We start from the raw sequence: 18,406 nt of genomic DNA, 5'->3' as shown, positions 1-18,406 counted from the left end.
TTTGAAGAGTCTCATTGGCTGATTTTGTGTGTGTGTGTGTGTGAGTGTGAGTGAGAGAGAATAATGGATTTAATGTGATGTGTGTAGGCTCAAGAGACAACAGAAAACTTTATTTTCCCAGGCTCAGTTCATACTGACTACATGAGGCTTCTCTGATTGGTCTGAAGTTGTGTGTGTGTGTCTGTGTGTGTGTGTGTGTGTGTGTGTGTGTGTGTGTGTGTGTGTGTGTGTGTGTGTGTGGTGACACATCATTTCAATGATGGCAGATTCATTTGAAGTGTTGGTGAGGATCTCCAACAGTTTCAGCTCTTCAGAATTCTGACAGTAGTTTGCTTGAAGGGCAATATTAACATTGTCTCTCGGTGGTGACGTTAGCATTGCATTTGCTGCCACTACGCAGTTCTGACCGAGTCTGTTGCGGTGTTCTACACAATGTGAGATCATTTAAATCTACTGGGGATTTTTCTCTTTTCCATTTTAATCTCATTTCATTCAAAACTTGTCATGCCTTGAGTGAGGCTATGCTAACCTGCTGACATTAATTGTAACATATAACATGATGCTTTTTAATGCTGGGCCTATTTCTGTTACCTTGATTGTTGCTAACACTCATCTTTTCCCTTTTTTTCCCAGCGTCTGATACCGAACAGGATGCAGCTGTGAAACTGGAAAAGGAGCGGGCTGAAATTGTTGCTAAATATGACAAGGTATGTTAGCATAACCGAGGATGATAAACGCTAAACTACAAGTGTTGTTAACTTGTGGATAAATCATCATGTAACTATGATTGTATCTCACTAAACTTGAGGGTTCTGACTGGTCATTTAAACAGCTGATCATTAAATGCTGCGACGAGTAGATTTTTTTAAAACATGTATGATCTGTTTCAGGTTTGATATGCTTTATTTAGGCTTTATTTCCACTATGGGTATATTTACTAAAGGGTGTATTTTCCAAGAGTTTTTTTCTATTTTTTTTGGAATTTTAAAATATGATAAAGATGACAAATGAAGTCTGGACAGATGTGTCTCTAATTTGCATCACTGACATGTTTCTCAGTGTTACCGTGGCGATTTTCTTTCCATTTTATTTTTACGGTGGATATTTTCCCGGTGCTGACTCGCGCAGCCTTTTCTGAGTTCACTGGGTCCAGTGTCAGTCAGACGGTGCTACAGGTGGATTTCTTGCTGTTCGTTTCACACGCGTTCATCGCCGCTCACGCCAACACGTTTTCCCTCTGGAACCCCCGAGTCGTGGCTGATCAGTGTGATTCGGTGTCCCCAGAAGACGTGGGCGGATTTTAATCTGGAACACCATCAGTCAGTTTTCACAGCAGAGCAACAACAACTTCAGAAAGGCTGCAGGGAAGCATCTCCGAGCACTTATTTTCACAGTAATTTACTTGAGAACTTTTTTGTTTTTCCCATTTGGTTTGTCTAAAACATTCATTCTCGCCTGGCACATCCCAGAGATGCGTCTTTGTCGCTATCACAGTTTAAAAATGCTGGAAAAAACAGCTGTTCTGGAACCATAAATCTGATTTTCGAGGCTGTGGAGGCTGTACTCTGTTTCCCTCCAGCCCTCAGATCTTATAAGAATCAATATTCCCACGATTTTAAGTTTGGGAAGGAGCTGGAAGGTTGAAGAACCCTGGAGCCGTGCATGATAAATGTCCTAAGTGTTCCACATTAATGACACGCTAGCAGTAATTACCTTTAAATCTCAGGTGTTTGGTGACAGTAAATGCGTAAAAACCCATGAAATGTACCAGGTTGAGGAATCAGTGTTTGTCTTTGCTGGGTTGCAGGGAAAAGAGGCCACCGTGGAGCCGTGGGAGGACACAAACTTCGACCTATACAAAGTGGTTGACCGCTTCGGCTTTGTTCAGTAAGGATCACCGCTACACGAAAAACCTGCTCCCGAAGACGGCGCAGAGAAAATGAGAGGTTGTAGATGACGGGTGCAGCTGAGGGAGATCGTGTCAGCGGGTTTTTCTCTCGACAGAAACGGTACTTTAGTGTTATATTTAGAGCGGCAGGAGACGGCGCGGTTAGCCGCAATCACAGAGCAACAGTGTTAAACCATAAATCTGCCGGCGTGGAAACACGGAACATCTGGACCGGTTGGAGATGGAAATAAAGATGACTGGGCACCAATCAGACGACAGGACGCGCTGAATTAAAGGAGGCCGATCGGCGAAGCGTGAAGATGGTCGTGGTCACGGCTGGAGCGGAGAGCGACGCTCGCGTCCACGAATCGGTGACGTGTGTGGTCCTGTAAAAGCAGCGGCGCCCTTCGTTAATACACAAGCAGCAGTTACAAAGGAATTAAATCCTTCTCGTGATGCTGGGTTTAAAACTTTCAAAGTTTATTTTACAAATTCTTGACGGCAAAGGACAAAAACTGTAGTCTGGCGACTCATTTGAAGTCAGAAAAACATTAATCTGCAGATCAAACACGGAGGATTTTCCGCCGCACCGTTCAAATCTGAGTTCGGTCCACGTCCCTCTGCAGAGACGGAGCCAGAATATCAAGCCCAACTCCAGCAGGGACTGGAAGAAAGCGGATAAGCAGAAATCGCTGCGTGGTTAAAGCGTTATTTCCTGTTTGTGCGACTGCTGATGTGTTTGATGTTCTCGTCAGAGAGAGTGAGGCCGTTCCTGTTTTCTTCTTCTCTCCCCAGCAAGAATGAGCTTCCATCCTCCGACTCCGTGGAGGAGAAGGCAAGTCATTTCATCTCCTAAGATCAGAGTTCAAAGCAGTTACAACCCAAAAACAAAAATCTCCTCGGTGAACTCTAATTTTCTACTCTGGTTAAAATTCTTAATCTAGAGCAGCTCGATGACTTTAAAACGCTAAAAATAAAAATAGCTTTTTAAACCTTTTCACTCTGATTTCCCGTCAGACATGAAGGCATCATGAGAAAAGGTTTCTCGCGTCACTTTGTTTTTGTTTTTTTTCCCCAACAGCAAAAACACACAGAGGTGGAGAGAACCAGCAAGTGGCTGAAGATGCTGAAGAGCTGGGACAAATACAAGAACAGCGACAAGGTGATCCGCTTCATCTCTCACACCTGACTGACGACGTCCAGACAACCTCACATCTCAAAATAATGTTATTTTGGGGGTATGGCATTTAAATGGAGGTGTTGAACATGTTTTTGACCACCAATTAATCAACAAATTACCTTTGAAAATCCAGGACGGTACGGATAAGTGCAATAACGGGGCGCTAACAGATGCTACAACACAGGTCCAAAGTTTACCTCCCATTAGGATCATCGGTTGTTTCTGCCTTCCTTGCCTGAAGCACTTAGTTTGTCCTTCAGGGAGAGAACAGCCGGTCATTCAGCTTCAGGTTTAATCTGAAGCGTCCACAGCTCGTAAAGCCAAGGACGCTGCGGTTTCATCGCTCCTCTCCTTTAGAGCTTTAAGGGTCTTCATCTTCCTCTCCTCCACTCGCCTTTGAACTCGGCCAACGAGCACTTGATGTCTGTCCGTTTGTTTCTTCTCCCGACTGCTGCTGAGCAGATGGAAAAATCAGGCTGTGGGTGATGGCAATTTTATATTCGGAGGACGTTATGGACCCATCAGTCTAGATTATAACCAGCACCTTTAAAAGCAAACCATTTAGACCTTAATCAGCTAGAACATTAGAACTATTATTGTCACTAAAACATGGCGTGACGCACTTGCATCCGTGGGATAAGCTCCGCCCCCTTTATTTTAAACCCAATCGCAGCGCTCGACATCTGAACTCTCTAATGGAGGTTCTACGTTCCGTGTTTACGCCTCACGCACACTCAGTCTAGCAGACGCACTCATTGACAAGCTCATCAGTTTAATTAACAGCCAATTAACAGTTGTGTGACACATTAATTTGGCTTAAATCATCATCAGCGCTCTGCCCTTCCTCCATTTTTCCGTCAATTGCATTACCCAATAGCTCCTTAGTCTGGCGCCCTTTTTTAACCTCAACGTATCCAGGCTGCCTCCTGTAATTCATCGCTACTTCCAGCACTCATACGCCCGTAGGACTGTTCTGGCCTGCTGGCTCCAACAGCTGCAGGCGGAGAGTTCTCTGCTCCGATCAGCTTTGCTGTTCCGGCACTTTGGGTTTTAAGACTTAATCTTCTTGCCCCGAGTCACTCCGATTTTCCAGGTCTTTGTGAATGGCTGTGAACTGATCTGCATGCAGAGCGGCGGCTCTGTCCACAATCTCCTGCAGTCGCTCAGCCAGATGGTCGCGCTTCACCTTCCAAAGCCCTTCCCTGTTTCCGCTCCCAGGCAGAGCCCGGCACCAGCGCTCGGACATGGTTTCTGCCTGTCTGCTTCATGGATTCATGGAGACTGATCAAATCTCTCTTAATGGCTGAAACCTGACAAATCAGGCTCCTTTAATGGAAAAACCCAACTATCCTCATGCCAATGAACTCAATGAATGGAAGTTCTAATCTGATCCCGGTTCTCTAACTGCTCTGTTGATGTGTGCTTCCTTCCAGTTGGTCCGGAGGATCTATAAGGGAATTCCTCTGCAGCTGCGGGGGGAGGTGTGGTGTCTCCTGCTCGACATTCCCAAAATAAAGGAGGAGAAGAAGGACTTTTACGAGGTTTGAGCGACAGAGTAAAGCTTTTAGTGAGATTTTGATGTTTTACTCACCTGTTTCCTGGATCATCTTCAGAAACTGAAGGCCAGAGCCAGAGGACTCTCCCCCGACGTCCGACAGATCGACTTGGACGTGAATCGAACCTACAGGGACCACATCATGTTCATGAACCGCTATGACGTCAAGTGAGTCCATCACCTTTTAACGTTACCTTGAGTGGAACACCGATGATTTGGTCCTTGAAAGACCGTTCTTCAAGGACCAAATCCACAGGGGAACAAATCAAAGCCGGTGTCCTCGGGTCTGTGCGCAGCGCTATCAGGAAGTGGAGCTGCTTGTGGATCTAGTGGGCTGGACGCCTCTGGCAAAGAGATCCAAATATGGATCAGCGCCGATCAAAGGACAAGAAAATCAGTCAGTAAACTATGAGTGAGAATAAAACAGCAGCGACTCAGTTCATCATACCTGATGACTGAAACCTCCGGCACTGCTGCTGTCTGCCCCTGAATCCTCCTCCTCCCCGTCTTCCTCTCGCCTGTTCAGTAGAGGTGCCGAACGCTCCCAATCCCAAAGGGTCACCAAGACTTTGGCTAAGTCCACTCAAGCCTGAGCCAGGTTGCTGATCACCAGAAACCTTTATGCCATTTATCAAGGCCTGGGTGACGGAGACCTGGGACATTCGCCAAATTGATGCATGTGGAAAGATCAATTGCTGTAACCTGTTTTTGAGCATAATAAACAAAACACGGCGGCTGATCGGGGTTACTAAGGTTACCTGCCCTTTGAATGCCAGGAACACAGCTTCCTCCTCTTGGCAGAGCTTAGAGAGACGTGCCAGGTCTCTACTTCCTCTGCTGAGGCTTCCAGCACAGCAGTTATGTTTGTCCCGAATCTCCTGGACAGTGTTTGAATGCTAGTCAATTATATATGCGAGCAAATGGGTATAAATATGGGAATTTTGTTTTCCTGTTGAGCAGATTTGATTAATTTGCCAAGAAATAAAATATTGGCGCGAATAATCTCCTTCAGGGCTGCAGCTACTGAATTTACCTTCCTGTCCGTCAGCCGTATCAGATCCAGAAACTGGCAGGAGCGCCCCCCCCCCCCTTCTGAGTAGCTGTTAATGTCCATACGATAAGGTTTTATACTGGGGTATACTGTAATTATACCAGTCAGGGAAGGGTTAGACATGAGGAGAGATTTTGTGGTGGGCTGATGTCCACCAACTGTTGGCTCGAACGATCCAACCACAAGGTTCCCTCGATGACATGCATCAGCATTAAGGAGCGAAATACATTATTGACCTGCTGTCAAACTTGACCTATATGTTTACCAAGTGACACTGATTGCTCTCTGTTTCGGCAGACAGCAGGCGCTCTTCCACGTCCTCACGGCCTACTCCATCTACAACACGGTGAGTTCCTCTGCCCGGTCGGGGTGCAGCATCTGTCTGAGGGTCTAGATTGTAGCACCGAGTCTGACTCTGGCTGCAGGAGGTGGGCTACTGTCAGGGGATGAGTCAGATCACGGCCCTGCTGCTCATCTATATGAACGAAGAAGACGCCTTCTGGGCTCTGGTCAAACTGCTGTCCGGACAGAAGCACGCCATGCACGGTAAGACGTCCGACCACGCTTTCGTTCAGCAGGCCCAGAGGAGCTGCTTCTCAGCCCGGGATTCTGGTTACTTCTTCAGGGTTCTTCGTGCCTGGTTTCCCAAAGCTGATCCGCTTCCAGGAGCACCATGACCGCATTCTGAAGAAGACGATGTCCAAACTGAAGCAACACTTGGTGGGAGGCCACGAGCGTCGCGAGCGTCACGAGCGTGAGCTTTGTTTTTATTCTGACCTGCTGATGAGTGTTTGTGCTGCTGCAGGACAAGCAGGAGGTGTTTACCAGTCTGTACACCATGAAGTGGTTCTTCCAGTGTTTCCTGGACAGAGTGAGTACATCCTCAACCTGTCATTGTAACTCACCACGTTAGCGTCAAGTCATCATGTGACCTGCTGTGGGTGTGCAGACACCGTTCACCCTCACCCTCAGGATCTGGGACATCTACATCTTGGAAGGTGAAAGACTGCTTCCAGCCATGTCCTACACCATCCTCAAACTGCACAAGAGTAAGTCGGGCGGCCTGGCTGTTGGAACGGCAGCAGAACTTACAAACGTTCCTCTCATTTCCCTGCGTTTCCCTCACAGAACACCTGATGAAACTCTCGATGGAGGAGCTGGTGGAGTTCCTGCAGGAAACCCTGTCCAAGAACTTCTACTTTGAAGATGACTTTGTCATCGAACAGCTTCAAGCGTCCATGACGGAGCTCCGGAGGGCGAAGTTGGATCTGCCTGCGCCAGGTGATGACACGCACCGACAAAACCATTATCGACCTAGTTTATTCAGTCCATATGTGAAGGAGTTAGAGGAGTTAGTAGAGGAACTGCTGCCGGTTCTTCAGGCGTTCTCCTGACCTGAGGTCTCCTGCCGTCTGTCTCTTTCAGCTGTGTCACTTTCTAATCTACCTTCTTTTCTTCTTCCAAATGTTGTTAGCTAACAGCAAAAGTGTGGCTGTGAGTGGGGCTCACATCCCCTCCTACAACAATAATCGGTGGGCTATCCTGATTGGTCGTCTCTCTTCATGTCTCTGCCATCTGTCCCTCTGTCTGTCCGTCCACAGCACTGCAGTTTTTCCTTCACTTGTTTTCCAGCTGGGTTTTTTTTTTCTGTTTCCTCCTCTAATGTTTTATGATGTTGCCTCAGTTCTTGGTATCTTCCAGTTTGTGTAGGGTGACTGCAAATGTACATGTTGGCATATTCAGAGTAGACTGCGCCCTCTGGCGGCCAGCCGAAAACATTACAGCCTTAATTGCCAACTTTTGGGGCAGCTAATTATGTTACTGATTTTAAAACTTGATTTGTTTGAGCTGTTGCCATGTTACAGGGCAGCTGTGAGCATCTCCTCCCTCGCGAGAGAAGTGCTGAGGTCTGGGTTTGAACCGCCAACCTTCTACCCCTGGTGCAGCCCCTCATCCAACTGAGCTAAAACATTGACTAAGCGTTTTCATCAGATGATGATTATCGACGTAGGCACAGCCATACCTGTCTAAACAGTCAGGACGGCGCAACAAAGTGCTGTTGGATCAGATCCCTGCCAACAAGTGCAAGATCCCATTTGTTGTGGGATGGAGATCTCACAAGACTTGACTAAGTGCCTGTTCTGAGAGAGATGATGCAGCGTTAATTTGGTCCAGGATGAACCGAAAGTTCTGGCGACGGAACACGTCAAATTCACCATCACATGTTCCCCGCAGGACCACCCAACTGGCTCGGTCCAGATCTCCATCACACAAACTTGACAGACAGTTGTAGAACATCGAGGCAATCCGAGGGCAGCTCGCTGCCCCGCTCTGACAGTTTAACCGCGCGCGGGTGCCTCTTCGTCTACGTCTTTACTCATCCTGACGCTACAGATCTGATTTAATCGCCCGGCAGTAACAGCGTGAACAGTCAAAGGCTCTGACTTACCTGCTGGGTGAGGATCCAGGCCCACTGCAGCTCCTGTCACCATGACACCCACTGATGCTGAGGATAAGAAAATGGAACATTAGTGTTCGTGTGATGAGCAGGAACCTTTAGAAGCACATTCTGGAAAGATTCTAGTTCCTCTGTGAAGCACTCAGAACGCTCCAGAGCCCAGACATCCTCCTCCTCCTCCTGCTGATAGGACACATCATCTATGGAGGCTTCTCTCTAGAACTTAGTAAATCTTTAGGTAAACGCTCAGTTGATTAAAGAGACTATTTATCCTGCTAACCACCACCAGTCATTACTCTACAGACTTCAGCAAAAGTTCAATGACAGCTTAGGAAATTTAAGCCGCTAGGAAGCAGAATCACATCTACGACAGCATGAATCAGCAAACAGAAAACTCCTGATTTAAGTGATCTCAAGTCTGATTCTTCATGTCTGCACTTAAATCCTGTTCCATTGAGGAGTTAAACTCAGAATCACCGATGGCCCATCCTTATCCAGCTGTTTGGGATCTCAAACAATAATTTTTTCCATTTCTTTGCCCTTTTGCAGCTGTTCTGTCTGTTGTTTTTGCCCCTCTATGCCAGTGATGTTGCATGAACCCATGTCCTGTTGTGACTCATCGTGGATGTGAATCAGCGTCACGCAGTCTGTTTCCTCATCGCACTTCAGCTTCTTCCCTGGACGTCTTCAACATTTGCTCTCCTCTTCCTCCAGGTAAAGACGACGAGTTTCCCAGGAAGCCGCTCGGGCAGCTTCCTCCCGAGCTGGCTGCAACGGTGAACCACGTGGCGAATGGTCAGAGCCACGCCGAGCCCGTCAAGCCCCCCAGGGAGCCCAGTCCCGTAGCTCAGCACCAGACGGACGGCCGTCCCCCCAGCCGGATACGCAGGGACTCGTTGGACAGACTGGTCCGCCGAAGGGACTCCCGCTCCAGGGGGTCGGGGGAGGTTCCTAAAGAGCATAAACAGCCCGGCACCACCACACCAGAGAGGGGAACGAGGCAAACCCCAACTCCGGTGCCGCCGCCGCCTCAGGGCCACGCCACAGCCAACCAGAACTCCAACGCCATTTCTTCCAGCTCACACAAAGACATCACCCCCCGCTGGGTCAAGCCCTCCAAGACCAAGCTGGAAGAAGTCCGAGCAGCTGCTGTCCACAACGTCGCGCTGAGTCGAGGAGCGTCGCCGGCCCCGTTCAGTCCAGAAGACGGTGCCCCGGCGAACCGGGGGCCGCAGTCCCAGGGCTTTGACCCAGGCTCCAACAGGGACTCCAACGCCTCTCAGTACGACAATGTGCCTGACCTGCCAGAGAAGCAATTTGAGATCCTGGAGCTGGAACGTCCTCCGTCCGGGATGAGAACCGGACGCGGCGACGCGCCCTTCAGCAATCAGACCAGCCCCGCCCACGGACCCGGTCTGGCCGGCAGCGCCGCACCAGGTCCCAGGATGGTCAAACACCCTTCTCCGTTTTACCACAGCAGTCCAATAAGGGGCCCCATCAGGTACCAGACCCCTCCACAGGGGTCCACGCCGGTCAGAACCACCAGGGAGGTTCCCATCTTCCACCCCGCCTTCACAGTGAGCATGGACCACAGAGAGGACGGCCCCTACGGGCTGCCTTCACAGTACATCCCGTCCAACGTGCCGTACGCCACCACCCAACGCTCCACCAGGGACAGACAGAAGCTTCTGATGAACAACTCTTACACCACCTACAGAAGACAACCGCCAATCAACCCCAACCAGAACTCCAGGAATGTCGGAGCTCCTCCGGAGCTCCCCCAAGGTAGATCCACCCCCATCTACCTGCAGCAGTTCACCTCGTCCTCACAGGTCTTTGCCTCAACAAACTATAGACAGGAGGGGCATCAGAGGGGTGAACAAGACCCCCCACACTCCCTGTCCGACAGCGGGGTGTGGCAGCCTGAAGGTGATGGGCTCCTTCCCCAGTCACCCGGCGGAATGCCTCGCTCGCCCAGCTTCCAACAGGCACAAATGTCTCCGCTTCCAGTGTTCACGTTCCCAGACACCCCGGCTCACTACGGACCCCAGTTCCAGGAGCAGCAGCCCACCATGCGGCAACAGCACCACCAGCTGTTCGGAGGACAACACTACAGGCACGCCCAGGAGGCCTTTGCCATGCAGGAGTCCATGCTGCTGTGACCAGGAGGCGCAGACACCAAGGAAAACACTGACTTATAGTCGCTGACACTGTGGCGAAGAGCAGCAGAGGCCACAAATCGCTGCTCTGCTGTGACCTTTGACCCTCCATACATCAACGCTACAGACACCAGCCTGACATTTATACTGTACAAAGAGGGGGAAAAACTGACTGAAATGTAACTTTATTTTTGGATGTAAGTGACCGATGAGGTGACAGTATATACAGATGATCTTTTAGAGTCTGAAATGTACAGTAGAATTGTTTTGTTAATATTCTGTTATCAGGGGAAGATAACGTTCACTGATATTTCATCTTTATTTTTTTAAGTTACTAGCAGATATTTACATTGGAGCTCCATCTACTCATATAGATGTTATTTTTCAGAGTGGTTAAAGTATTTCTAGTATAAAACCATCTGAAGGGCCTCCACTGGAGTGGAGTGAGTTTGTTCATGTTTCAATTTTATTGTTTCAGTGGTGTTCTACTGATTAAGGACCACGTGTGATTTACAAAGGGCCAGTGTCAACATTAATGTACTTACAGCCTTGAGGGAAAGAGGGCTAAAAAAATGTGTTTTTTATGTTTGTTTTTTATTGCATTTGGAGTCAACGCTATCATTAACCGTCTTTATGTTTGCTCAACACTGTCGTATGAACTGCTGCTGACACGAGCTCACACTACAGGTCACATTTCAACAGTCAATCACTGCTGTTATTGATCAGCTGTTCTGTTCTTTACATTCCTGTCAACAACTGACCGTTCTGAGGCATTTAATTAATAAAATGAGGTGGATGAAAGTCTGTTCAAGCCGTTGCTGCTGTGATTGTGTCAAACTGCATCCAGCTGGATTTAGTTAACTAATAATAATAAAAACCAATCATTTGGTTTCAGTTTTACTTTATATTTGCCCTGACATATGGATCAATTTTGGATTACCAGGCTAAAGCTCTGCACTAGTTTACTTTCACAACTATAAGACCTTTGAAGAAATCTTTTTGACATTTATTGCATTTATTTCCTGACGTTTTAAATAACTTATTTGTAGTCCCCATTATATTAAATGACCTTTCAATTTCTTGGGAAAACTAATATAGAGATCAAACGTTAATAATGACTGGATAAAATCATATTATCGTAATCACACAATAATCTGCTTCAATATTAAACGAGAGGAAAATATTTCAATGAATGACTGCTCCTCTTAATCCGAAATATATATATTTTTTTATATATATATTTTTTTAGAATAAAAGACTCCTGCATACTTCTGTCCTGCCTCGCGCTCACATTAACCAGACCGCGCCATCTTGTGGCCATCACATATAACTACAACCTGTTATTTCGTTCACCAACATGGAAATAAATGAAATATAATTCAAAATATGTCTATATCTATTTCAATTTAAATAAATACAGAGATCACTGTTGAAAAACCATTTAACAACACAACAATATCATATTATCACTGTTAAAGGGTTCAGATACAAAACAAATAATATTTTAATTATCGTCATATCTTACAAACTTACAAATTCCGCCATCGTGTGGCCACTTACTAAAAGTACAACCCTTCAAAGAGACTCGACAAATTCACGAACAATTATAATTCCCATCATAACCTGCTTTTAGATGTAAATAAAACATACATGTATAAAATGTCTCCTTAAACCTCGGTGATGAGAGTCGTAAGCATCCATATATTTAGATGTGTGGAAACGGATGCAAAATAAACATAGAACTCAAACAAACACGCCATTAGCTCACCTGCTACAGCTAATCTTAATTAACATGGCCTCCAGCGTCCATCACACAAAAATAACCAAGCAACAAATGCAAATATCTGATGCAGAGACGTGCACAAATGCAAAATACAACAGATGGCCACATACTGGGCCCAAAACCTAAAAAGTAGCGAAAATAAACATTACGCTAACGCTTAGCTAGCCACATGAAAACGAGCAGACCGGGATAAAACAGCTTACACTGAGGTGATAAACAACAAAGATTAAATCCAGGAAGAAATAAAACGCTTCCCAGAGTTTGATAAATAGATTAATCAATTCCAAGAAAGTTTGAAATCCATGACTCAACCTCGTCATTAACAAAGATGGCGACCGGGAGTGATTCTGCTCATCATGACAAATGTGCACAAAACGATATTTATCATTTTTATTAAGTCTCCCGTTTGAACGTCATATATATTAAATCAAACATGTATACTTACAATTTACCAACATCTAATTACGGTCATATTCATGGTATTTTTAATTCAATTAATTCAACACCCTGATTACAATGCAGGACAAGGACCAAACTTAAGATTTTACCAAAATAAATTAAAGCAAATAGAATTCTTTATAGTGAGAAAAAAATGCAAATGATACAGCTCCTATGGTTCATATGTTTAATTATATACAGCTCTTATCATAGACTTAGGCATTTCTAAAATGCAATTTTAAGCTAAAGGCTGAGAATTTTTTGGTTTATTCAAAAAACAATCATTTCCCAGTTTCCAGGATTGTTATAATTGAACATCATTGTCATTAAGAATGCATCTGTCCTTCTCTGTTAGCATTACAGGTTCTTCATAATTGAATATGAATCCCCTGGATGCCTCCATCTTCTTACCACAGCTGTAAAAATACACAAAAAGGTCCAGATAGTTTCTGTAGTGTCAGCAGAGGTAATTAAACCCTCTACAGGGACGTAACATTTAACAGGCGGTGCATCTGGAGGACTGGACCCCGCTCAGCATCATCACTGTCAGTCATGAGCTTTTTCGGCTGTGTGGCTCCACACTGGTCTGCGTTTCTCTATGAAGGCCCGGATCCCCTCCTGTCCATCTGTCAGAGCCAGGTTGTCCACCATCACTTTAGAGGCGGTGGCATAAGCTGCATCCCGACCCTGAGCCATTTGTCTTTGGGGCAGAAGATGTGAAGGAAACCATTTGTGTGCCTCGCTGTTTCTAGGAATGTCTATTACAGTAAAAAAAAAAATGGAGTATTACCTGTAGAATGTGGCCTTGCCAAGGGCGACGACAGGGCGGCTGGACTGACACACCCGCCTGGCGATGGCTAACGTCTCCTCCTCCAGTCTGTCCTCCGACACCACCTTGCTGATGAGACCGTGCAGCAAAGCATCATGGGCAGAGATGGGACTTCCTGTGAACAGCATCTCCATGGCTTTCTGGTTAAGATACAAATCAGCATTGCTGAATTATTGCAGGCTACATACCAATATACTGGCTTAGCAATGATATTTAACGAATCATGTTTTGTCAGATGTGACATCGAAGCTTAAGCTTACTTTCCTCGGCACGGCTCTGCCAATGGCCACCGCCGGCGTCGAACAGAACAGACCCACATTGACACCCGGGGTTGCAAAGGTGGAGTTCTCTGTTGCAACAGCAATGTCGCAACTTGCAACCAGCTGACAGCCAGCTGCAGTGGCAACGCCGTTCACCATAGCGATCACAGGAACGGGTATGTCCTGTACAAGAGTCATTACCTGCAACACAAGAGACAAAATGGTGTTTATTAAGAAATGAGAAGGCCGGTTCTCTCAAAACTTATGTCATATATTGTCTACAGCATTATTTATTTTTACCTTTGATTATTAATGTGAGCATATTTACACAGACTAACCTCTGCACATGTGTGAAACACCTTTGTGTGATGATCTCTGCCCTGAGTTGATGTCAGCTCCTTCAAATCATGTCCTGAGGAGAACACTGGGCCCTTCGCTGACAAACACACACCCACACAGACACACATATTAAAGCACACATGTAATCACTCTCCCATCACCAAGGATGAACACACACCTGATATGATAATAACTCTGAGCTCTTCACTATCGACGTCTGTTAGGATGTTTTCTCTGAGGGATTCCAGCATGGACAGAGACAGAGCATTCCTCTTTCTGGGGTTGTTCAAAACTATTCTCCTGGAAGAAGACAAAACGTTGCTATCTGTTTACAACAGTTTTACATTAAAGCATATTTTTTGCAAAGTCAGGGCGCAGCTTTTATTCTTGTTGCAATGAAAAAGAGCCACAATATAAGAGATGGAAAAATGACATATATCAGTTAAAAATGCCAAACACAACTTTGTGGTTGGTAATATGCTAAATGTGATATACTAAATGTCTATTAATACTGGGGGAAAATTTCACTGTCTATAGTGACATATTTTATTTATAAAGACATTTATTTATTTATTCGCTCAAATGAAAACAGATATAGCTAAAAAATATGTTACATTAATTTAGGAGATTTTATTTGTTTGGGAGGGGATGAACGGTCAAAGTACATTGCCTCTCGGCTTCCGTAGACTCTGAGGGTCAATTAAAAACTTTTTTAAACGTCAAACCGTATTTTCCAGCACTGACAGTGTGAGTGTTATTCTCGTGTTGCTGTAATAACACCTTCTGTTGTTGACAAACTCGGGTTTTTTTTAATTATAAATTAACATGTGCATTAAGAAACTTTGATAACTAACATGGCGGCCGCGGTCCGGGTACCTGATCCCGTCACTTTGCTGTCTCAGTGTCAGCGGCTCCGGTTCGGTGTGGCTGCAGAAGCGGGCCCGTGTCAGCCGTGTTGCTGTCCTGTGCAGCTGGAACACGCCGACGTTTCTGCAGAGGAAGCGCGCCGCCATGTTTACCCTCCGCTCCGCGCCACTTCCGGGTTTGGTGACGTCATCGACGCGACGCCCAGAACAACTTTGTTTATTCAGTTTCATTTCCAACCAACACTGACGATTGAGTTTATACTGTAGCGTGGAGCCTTTGTAGTGTTACATTAATGGGTTTTGATTAAAATACTACCATAAGGAAAACTATTATTATTAAAATTTTCCCTTAACCAATACCAGTATTAGGACACTGATGCCGCTGTACCTTGTAAGTGCATTTATTCTCAAACGAAACAAAGGCAAAGTCAGGTGAAAGATACACATTATAGTTCTGGGATTGATTTGCCAACACATGCTACTCATTTATTCTCAAATATCTTTTTAATGAAAACTGTCAGATGGTAAAAGATGGTACCATTTTTGTACTTTGTTTAATGTGGATCAATTAAAAAACAATGAATGAAAGGATTTTTTTTACAAATTAAGACCAAGAGTACACTCTGTATAAAACATTATTAGTAAAACTGTTGTGAGGTAAAATTTGGATAAGGCAGGAGATAGGACAAGGAAGAATCTGACCAAAGCAGGAGAAACACCAATAACAACAATCTTTCTGGCCTCGTGTCAGGTGACGGCGTTTAGGTTCTGAACGCCATCGCCTGGGGTAAAAAACTGGACTTTGGTGAGTCCAGAGTTGTTCCGGCGCACACTTCCTGTGCTTTTACGCATGGAGTTGTTGCGTCGCATCGAGTTGCGCTTCCTCAGCGAGTTCTGGTGCGACAGCTCACTTTTCTGCAGGCTCTGGATCAGGATGGACGGCTTCTCGTCCAGTTCCCGCGCGCTGCACAGGGGTGTTGCTATCTTCAAGAAAAACAAGAGAACAGGTTTAAAATGGTTGTAGAATCTTGCAGAGCCAGAGATAACCAGCTGTGCTACAATTGTTCTATTTGGCCACATTTTATTATGTGTCCCTTGGAAATACATCGATTGTAATAAAATAAAAGTGGGCTGAACATCAAGGTAGTTTTAATCATAAAAATTGTTAAATCTTACTTTGACTGTGTTTCCGAACTTGGAGTAGTCCACCGAGTACACACCCTCCTCCTCTGTTACTATGGGAACAAAGCGGTGGCCCCACTGGATCTCCTCGGAGATGTAGGAGGTGCGGGCCTGCGTGGTGATCCCTGTCGTTTCCACGACCCCCTCCAGGATGACGATCACCTCCAGGTCGCTGCACTGCAGCTCCATGGCCGACAGGTCGTACAGCGGGCTGCAAAGGGCAAGAACGTCGTGATGTCAGAAATTAAACAAAAAATAACAAATAAAACAGCAAAATTAAACTGATCAGTCTTCTTGTGTATTTTCTTTATTAACCAGCAGGTGGCAGCAGTGAGCAAATCACACATTCGTACTGCAGATTCTTAAAAAAGGCATTAAGGCTGATTGTTTTGTTTTGTACTGTTGTCGCACTAATGTTGGCGTTTTATGCTCATTGTGTGTCTTTGGTCAGAGCCATTTGTGAACTCTTGTACACCGCGGAACTCCCGACCTTTGACCTCCACTATGCCTCGTGCACCACCGTACCTGGTCCTGTCAATGATGTGACAGATGATGAGCGGCGCAAGGAGGAAGAGGCTGTTGCTGTTGAGGGCGCTCTCTGTCTGTATATCAATCTGATGTATGGGAATAACCTCCCCCTCCGGAGTCGTCGTCTTTCTCACCACCTGCAGGGGGCGCAGTCTGATGTTGAGTGGGACACAAGGGATCATGGGTGGTTTAAATGTGCTGGTGGGGTTCTCACCTGTAATCTGACAGTCGCTCCGATGATCATGCTCTTCCTCAAATCACCGATGCGAACCATAAAACACAGCCGATTGTTCCTGACTGCAATCACAGCGTGACGGCTGAAGATTAGCGTCTCCGCTCGACGGTTGGACTGAGCCGTCTTCATGAAGATACAGCCTGACAATCAGGAAAATCGGTAGTTTGGCTAATGCGAGCGTACGTGATTTACAATGACCTTTGTCCTTGTTTTTCAAATCTTTCCTTCAAAGATATCCTTCCTCACCCAGCATGACGGCGTTGATGATGAGTCCTATGATGTTCTGCGTGATGAGGAAGGCGATGGCAGCAGGACACTCTTCCGTTATCATCCGTCCACCAAATCCGATGGTCACCTGAACCTCGATGGAGAACAGGAAGGCGGACGTAAATGACCTGAAAATGAACATCGTTTTAAACTTTCAACCTGTGGATCCAAGCTTAAAATTGTTTTATATTCCAAGTTTTTGTTCAGCCAGATGTTGCAGCTGTTTCAATCCGAGTTTATGTTGATTCTAGCGCCCTCTCTGGACAGAAGTGGTGAGACAACCATGTGAAAGTTGACTTGTATACTTTGTTCAGTGTAAAGAGGCTAACGTACATCCAGTCATGAAGGAAGGAAGGAAGGAAGGAAGGAAGGAGGGAGGGAGGGAGGGAGGAGGGAAGGAAGGAAGGAAAGAAAGAAGGAAGGGTCCATCGTCTGCACTCCTGACTTCCTGTCATCATTATCTTCCTCCCTTTCTCCTTCCTCTACTTGGTTTAAAAATGGAAGAGGGGGAGGAGGAGGGGGCAGAGGAAAGATGTCGCACACTTCAGTTTTTAAAAGTTTGATCAGTTCAGGGACATTTTGTCTTACTTGACGTCAGTGACGCAGTAGTCCCGTCCTGCCGCAGTAGTCCCGTTCTGCCGCTCCGGGTCCAGGTCTCCGTGCGCGAACGCCACCAGCCACCAGCACATAGCGAACAGCAGCCAGCTGCTGACGAAGGTGGTGGTGAAGATGACGAGGGTGAAGCGCCACTTCAGGTCCACCAGCGTGGTGAACACGTCCTGGAGGAAGCGGCCCTGCTCGCGGATGTTCTTGTGCGCCAGGTTGCACGAACCGTTCTTGGCGATGAAGCGCGCCTTGTTGACACGGTCCCTGAACACCGGCTTTCGGGGCATGCGGGAGACGAGCCCCGGCAGGCCGAACTCCTCCGGGATGATGCTTTTTCTCGGCAGCATCCTGTTGGCAATGATGATGGAGCGGAAAGTAAAGTTTTAGTGCGTCTTCAGCGCGTCTTTACGCACGGATGGCGCGTGTCCACCTGCTGAGTATCGCTGACGGGTGCGCAGTCTGGGCTGTGCACCGCCTCCACTCAGCTCCTCGGAGGGCTGGGACAGTCTCCAGGCCCCTTTTTGACGTAGGCGAACTTCCACAGTCCAGGCCGGACCAGACCCGGGTCCCGCTGCCTTCACGGACAATCGGAAAATCATAATGTACTTGCTGTTCCCACCCACGCGGCTTTAAGTTAGTTCTTAATCGATGTTTTAACCTCAGTAACTTTCTAAAAAGCTCTGTAATCATCCCTTAATGTTATTATTATTTATTATTAATTATTTTCCAAAGCCGCGCACAGATTTTAAGCATGGAAACTTAAGTGATCGTGTTTAAACACA

The 18,406-nt window shown here is 46.3% G+C and overlaps 3 protein-coding genes and 1 long non-coding RNA gene across 9 annotated transcripts in view; 1 reads left to right on the top strand and 3 right to left on the bottom strand.

The window, feature by feature from the left end:
• The window catches only part of usp6nl (USP6 N-terminal like), a 28,822-nt gene extending 17,722 nt beyond the window's left edge, over positions 1–11,100 (top strand). For all 5 annotated transcript variants that reach the window (XM_011613211.2, XM_029825865.1, XM_029825866.1 and 2 more), the window contains 13 exons: positions 634–707; positions 1,808–1,887; positions 2,684–2,723; positions 2,970–3,050; positions 4,502–4,609; positions 4,682–4,791; positions 5,972–6,020; positions 6,100–6,220; positions 6,300–6,394; positions 6,480–6,545; positions 6,624–6,723; positions 6,803–6,955; positions 8,847–11,100. In XM_011613211.2, coding sequence (XP_011611513.1) covers positions 634–707; positions 1,808–1,887; positions 2,684–2,723; positions 2,970–3,050; positions 4,502–4,609; positions 4,682–4,791; positions 5,972–6,020; positions 6,100–6,220; positions 6,300–6,394; positions 6,480–6,545; positions 6,624–6,723; positions 6,803–6,955; positions 8,847–10,294 — 2,525 coding nt within the window. In that variant the 3' untranslated portion in view covers positions 10,295–11,100. The remainder of the gene's footprint in view (positions 1–633; positions 708–1,807; positions 1,888–2,683; positions 2,724–2,969; positions 3,051–4,501; positions 4,610–4,681; positions 4,792–5,971; positions 6,021–6,099; positions 6,221–6,299; positions 6,395–6,479; positions 6,546–6,623; positions 6,724–6,802; positions 6,956–8,846) is intronic.
• On the bottom strand, positions 3,907–8,840 carry LOC115246695 (uncharacterized). Its single transcript, XR_003885797.1, has 6 exons — positions 8,124–8,840; positions 5,382–5,501; positions 5,072–5,276; positions 4,818–4,967; positions 4,660–4,749; positions 3,907–4,561 (listed from the first exon to the last, which is right to left on the bottom strand). It is a non-coding gene; the product is annotated as an uncharacterized lncRNA (long non-coding RNA).
• A 1,351-nt stretch (positions 11,101–12,451) lies between the features above and the next one.
• echdc3 (enoyl CoA hydratase domain containing 3) lies at positions 12,452–15,002 on the bottom strand. 2 transcript variants are annotated; one of them, XM_011613209.2, is made up of 6 exons: positions 14,795–15,002; positions 14,119–14,240; positions 13,940–14,037; positions 13,602–13,802; positions 13,303–13,481; positions 12,452–13,212 (listed from the first exon to the last, which is right to left on the bottom strand). In XM_011613209.2, coding segments are annotated over exons 1-6 (756 nt in total). In that variant the 5' UTR covers positions 14,797–15,002; the 3' UTR covers positions 12,452–13,058. The 2 variants fall into 2 exon arrangements, with proteins under 2 accessions (XP_011611511.1, XP_011611510.1); XM_011613208.2 differs by having other exon boundaries at positions 14,817–15,002.
• Positions 15,003–15,191: 189 nt separating this feature from the next.
• Positions 15,192–18,264, bottom strand: kcnj8 (potassium inwardly rectifying channel subfamily J member 8). The gene is made up of 6 exons (XM_003972681.3): positions 17,607–18,264; positions 16,998–17,146; positions 16,731–16,891; positions 16,514–16,653; positions 15,983–16,199; positions 15,192–15,790 (listed from the first exon to the last, which is right to left on the bottom strand). The coding sequence occupies exons 1-6, from the start codon at positions 17,969–17,971 to the stop codon at positions 15,554–15,556; spliced, it is 1,269 nt and encodes a 422-aa protein (XP_003972730.1). The 5' UTR covers positions 17,972–18,264; the 3' UTR covers positions 15,192–15,553.
• Between the last annotated feature and the right edge of the window lie 142 nt (positions 18,265–18,406).

Source organism: Takifugu rubripes, chromosome 18 (genome assembly GCF_901000725.2).
Source record: "Takifugu rubripes chromosome 18, fTakRub1.2, whole genome shotgun sequence".
NCBI classification, from domain to species: Eukaryota; Metazoa; Chordata; class Actinopteri; order Tetraodontiformes; family Tetraodontidae; genus Takifugu; species Takifugu rubripes.
This window is presented reverse-complemented; position numbering and strand designations above follow the sequence as displayed.

Coding starts and splice junctions, on each gene's coding strand:
- echdc3 (XM_011613208.2), bottom strand. CDS start 14,953: ATGGCGGCGCGCTTCCTCTGCAGAAACGTCGGCGTGTTCCAGCTGCAC. Junction 13,803..13,939: donor TGTTTCACACATGTGCAGAG/GTTAGTCTGTGT, acceptor CTTGTGTTGCAG/GTAATGACTCTTGTACAGGA. Junction 13,482..13,601: donor GCAGAGCCGTGCCGAGGAAA/GTAAGCTTAAGC, acceptor TATCTTAACCAG/AAAGCCATGGAGATGCTGTT.
- kcnj8 (XM_003972681.3), bottom strand. CDS start 17,971: ATGCTGCCGAGAAAAAGCATCATCCCGGAGGAGTTCGGCCTGCCGGGG. Junction 16,654..16,730: donor GAGCGACTGTCAGATTACAG/GTGAGAACCCCA, acceptor CGCCCCCTGCAG/GTGGTGAGAAAGACGACGAC. Junction 15,791..15,982: donor AGTTCGGAAACACAGTCAAA/GTAAGATTTAAC, acceptor TTTTTCTTGAAG/ATAGCAACACCCCTGTGCAG.